Source organism: Mustela putorius, unplaced genomic scaffold (genome assembly GCF_011764305.1).
Source record: "Mustela putorius furo isolate JIRA1106 unplaced genomic scaffold, ASM1176430v1.1 tig00537350_pilon_pilon_pilon, whole genome shotgun sequence".
Classification (NCBI taxonomy): Eukaryota; Metazoa; Chordata; class Mammalia; order Carnivora; family Mustelidae; genus Mustela; species Mustela putorius.
Window position 1 is genome coordinate 19,660,720 of NW_025422471.1, and position 4,151 is coordinate 19,664,870.

The window sequence follows — 4,151 nt, forward strand, 5'->3', positions numbered from 1 at the left end:
AGCAATTCCACATCTCATATGTATATATCGCAATATCCAGAGCTAGATAGGAATCTTTTCTTCCCTGCACCATGGCATAAACACCTGAACGTCATTCTGGACCAACCCAAAACAATCACTGAAGTCAGATGAATGCATCCTAACTGACTTTAACCTAAATGACTAAGCCTTCCTAACCATCAGGGATTAGATTAAAACACATGGATTGACACCTATTAAGAATCCACACCTAGGCACCTAATCTCAGCTGGTCCGCCCGAGACCCCCTGAGCGCCAACCCTAGTCCCCCGCGCGGTCCCATTTCCGCTCCAACAAGATGAAAGAAACGATCATGAACCAGGAGAAACTCGCCAAACTGCAAGCACAAGTGCGCATTGGTGGGAAAGGAACTGCTCGCCGAAAGAAGAAGGTGGTTCATAGAACAGCTACAGCAGATGATAAAAAACTTCAGTTCTCCTTAAAGAAGTTAGGGGTAAACAATATCTCTGGTATTGAAGAAGTGAATATGTTCACAAACCAAGGAACAGTGATCCACTTTAACAACCCCAAAGTTCAGGCATCGCTGGCAGCGAACACTTTCACCATTACAGGCCATGCTGAGACAAAGCAGCTGACAGAAATGCTACCCAGTATCTTAAACCAACTTGGTGCAGACAGTCTGACTAGTTTAAGAAGACTGGCTGAAGCTCTGCCCAAACAATCTGTGGATGGAAAAGCACCACTTGCTACCGGAGAGGATGATGATGATGAAGTTCCAGATCTTGTGGAGAATTTTGATGAAGCTTCCAAGAATGAAGCAAACTGAATTGAGTCAACTTCTGAAGAAGATAAAACTTAAAGACGTTACTGGGAGCTGCTATTTTATATTATGACTGCTTTTTAAAATTTTGTTCATGGATCTGATAAAATCTAGATCTCTAATATTTTTAAGCCCAAGCCCCTTGGACACTGCAGCTCTTTTCAGTTTTTGCTTATACACAATTCATTCTTTGCAGCTTATTAAGCTGAAGAAGCCTGGGAATAAAGTTTGAAACAAGATTAATGAAGTTCTTTGCCTAGGAAAAAAAAAAAAAAAAAAAGAATCCACACCTAGAGCAGAAAGTGGGGTTAATTCCACTCAAACCACATAACCTGATACTCACCGGGAGAAGACCGATTCTCCAAAGGAAAACCTGGTTGTTCTTGGCAAGGGAAGAGACCGGAATGGACAGTTGGTATGGCAGCAACAAATACCTACTCTCAAGTTGAATATGGATTTCTGCACCAAACATGGGGGAAAAAAAGCATGTTATTTCAAGATTTTGCCCTGAGATATAAGTCAACAATAAGCACTGAAGTTAAAAATATTACCAAAGGTAGTAAAGGAAAGACAGTGTAAATGAACTTGACAACAGCAGAGTGCTTAAGAATTTGAGTTACAACAAACATTCAAATTCAGATTCATTATAGTCATAGGACCCCTCTCCTCCATCTGTATTATGGCCATGCTAATAATATTACATTACAGAGATTTTCTTTTGTGAGGACTGCATGAGATAATGTATATAAAATGGTCCTTGGAGTTAGCCACAGATGTTTCTTACCTGTTAGCTATAGCAATAGACTGATGAAAACACAAAAATCAGTCATTCTGAAAAATGTCCAAGAATAGTAAAAAAGGAAAGGTAATTCTCAGTAGCAATTATATCAGTGAAAATATAAAAATTCAATGCCACAAAAAAGCTACACTTAAACAATTATTGTACCTACATCCAGAGCATTGATCGTTCTTTGTTAAATGACTCGAGTTCACAGCTGGAATCTGATGCTCTGTTTACGGTATGTCATACAGTTCAGAAAAGATATTGGTTAATTGCACATAGGTCACTAAAGATCAACTGGAAAGGAAAATGAAGGATTGAGTTGTGAGAAAACAGAAAGAAAAACAAAATACTTCATTGTCAGAGAAAGCTTCCTAAATGTAAAACTAATTAATCTAAAAAAGTGGTGGAAGTTTTAATACATGAGGGGCTTAAAAATAAAGTTGTGTAAGTTGAATATCTAATTCACCAACAACCAGCCAGACATGAAAGAGGTACATAATAAATGTGTGTTGGATAAATGAAGTTTTATAAATTATTCTGTTTTAACTAATTTACCAAGTGAGGATTGAGTACCTGCCAGCAGCTATCCTAGGAGCTTGGAATCCTTTAGTGAACAAAAGAGATAAAATCTCCTGCATTCCTGAAGTTTATACTTATTATTAACTTTCTAAGTAAATCACTTTATCTCAGGATTCTCTTCTCTTGGAAACACAGTTCATTTGAGAGAATCTTAATTTCCTATAGGTCAGAAGATCAAGTTCTTTGTCTTAGTGGCAATCCCGTGTTAAATAAAATAAATATAAATTATATGAAATATTAGCAATGAAAATAGAGACAAAAGTAAAGATTTGTCCAATGATGACACTTAAATATAGATATGCACGATGATTTGGACACATCCTTCTGGTTTTCTCTGACTCTTCTTTCTCTTTCTCTTTTGCTAGAGGTAAGACAGACTCTTGTGCTAGAGTCCGACACAAGACAGTTTATCCTGGAATATGATACAGGGAACAGGGGACCTGGTTGGGGACCAGAAAGAGTGAAAAGTGGAAGAGAGAATCTGTTTAAGATACATGTTATGGCGCCTTCTAAACGGCTACTAAAAAGGTCCTCCCAAAAGGCTTCTCAGAATTATCTACACAGGGAATGAGAAGAAGAAGCTTTTGTTGAGTGCCTTTCCCCATTGTTTGTGGATTGCCTCACTTAGACATAGTAAGATTTCACTTTAAAATTCTTGCAAATACATTACATTCTTGGCATTTGTTATTGCTATGAGATATATTCTTATTTCATTTATAGTAAATTAAGTAGCATCTTTGCTTAAGGTCTCTTCCCCTGTACAGTATCTTTTACAAAGTAGGTGCCTAACCTATAACTCCTGAATGGAGAGTATATAATGAAGTCTAACAAAATGTCAAAGAGTTGAAAATATTATTTGTTTAACATTTGCAACATAATTTCTCAATAAGAAAACTGTTTTTGTTTGTAAAATGTGTTTTGATGATTTTACTTGGAAGTAAAAAGTTCATTTTAAGGGATATGAGTAAGGATTTCTTGTTACTCTGGAGAGGTTGGAGCAAAGAAAGAAAAGAATGAGTGGGATAGGTCTAGCAAAGTGGGAGAGTGGGACGTGACCTCTTCCCATGACCTTGTGAAACTTTAGGAATGTTTTAGAATGCATGAAATTGTTGGTTCAAATTGATCTTTTGTGGAAATCAGCAAAGAAACTGAATTTTGGACCTAAGTCAATAGAGGCTGACACAAGCCATCATGGATAGTTTCAGGGAAAATATCAGAGTGTGAATTGTTAAGAATCAGTGGAAAGTGTGGGGAAGACTGTGGACCCTCCTGGGTCATCAAAATGAGGAGTTCATGACAGGTATGCCTAAATCTTTTGATGGGAGCATCTAAGTGAAGGCAGGGAGACTTTTTGATTGATTGATGACTGTGGGTAGAGGTAGGAAGGCATCCAGCTGACAAGTGGGTTACAATACAGACAAAAAAAATTAATATTCATTTTTTTCTACTGCTTGGCATATCTGTCCTTTAATAATTCAGTCAACTGTACTTTTAGAGACTTAAGTTAAGGATTTTGTATTGATGTTTGAATCATGGAGGTGGATATATCCTGACCTTTTCATACTCTCTTGGAGATTACTACTAGTAGCTGACATTTACTGAGCAGTTACTGTACATCAAGTGTGTTAACACTTTGTAAGGGGTAGTTTTTTAGTCCTTACCTCAACCTGTGATGTAGGTACTGCTTATATTGTAACTTTTTACAGATGAGGAACTTAGACTTAAAAGGTTAAAATAACGAGTCAACAGATAAATAAGGAAACAGGGGATTTGAATTAATAGTATAGACCAAATAGACCTAACAGAAATACACAGAATACTTTACCCAATAATGGAATATATATTCTTCTCAAGTACACATGAAACATTATCCAGGATAGAACACATGTTAGGCCACAGAAGAAGTCTTAACAAATTCAAGAAGGTTGAAATCACACAAAATGTCTTTTCTGATCACAATGGCAAGAAACTAAAAACTAGAATGGAAGT

At 36.8% G+C, this 4,151-nt stretch overlaps 1 protein-coding gene across 1 annotated transcript; it reads left to right on the forward strand.

Annotated features, from left to right (window-relative positions):
- Positions 1-238: 238 nt before the first annotated feature.
- Positions 239-1,043, forward strand: LOC123390417 (transcription factor BTF3). The gene has a single exon (XM_045074434.1). The coding sequence runs from the start codon at positions 317-319 to the stop codon at positions 803-805; it is 489 nt and encodes a 162-aa protein (XP_044930369.1). The 5' UTR covers positions 239-316; the 3' UTR covers positions 806-1,043.
- The last annotated feature ends 3,108 nt before the right edge of the window (positions 1,044-4,151 follow it).

Excerpts from the sequence above, each read along its gene's own strand:
- LOC123390417 (XM_045074434.1), top strand. The coding sequence starts at position 317 with ATGAAAGAAACGATCATGAACCAGGAGAAACTCGCCAAACTGCAAGCA.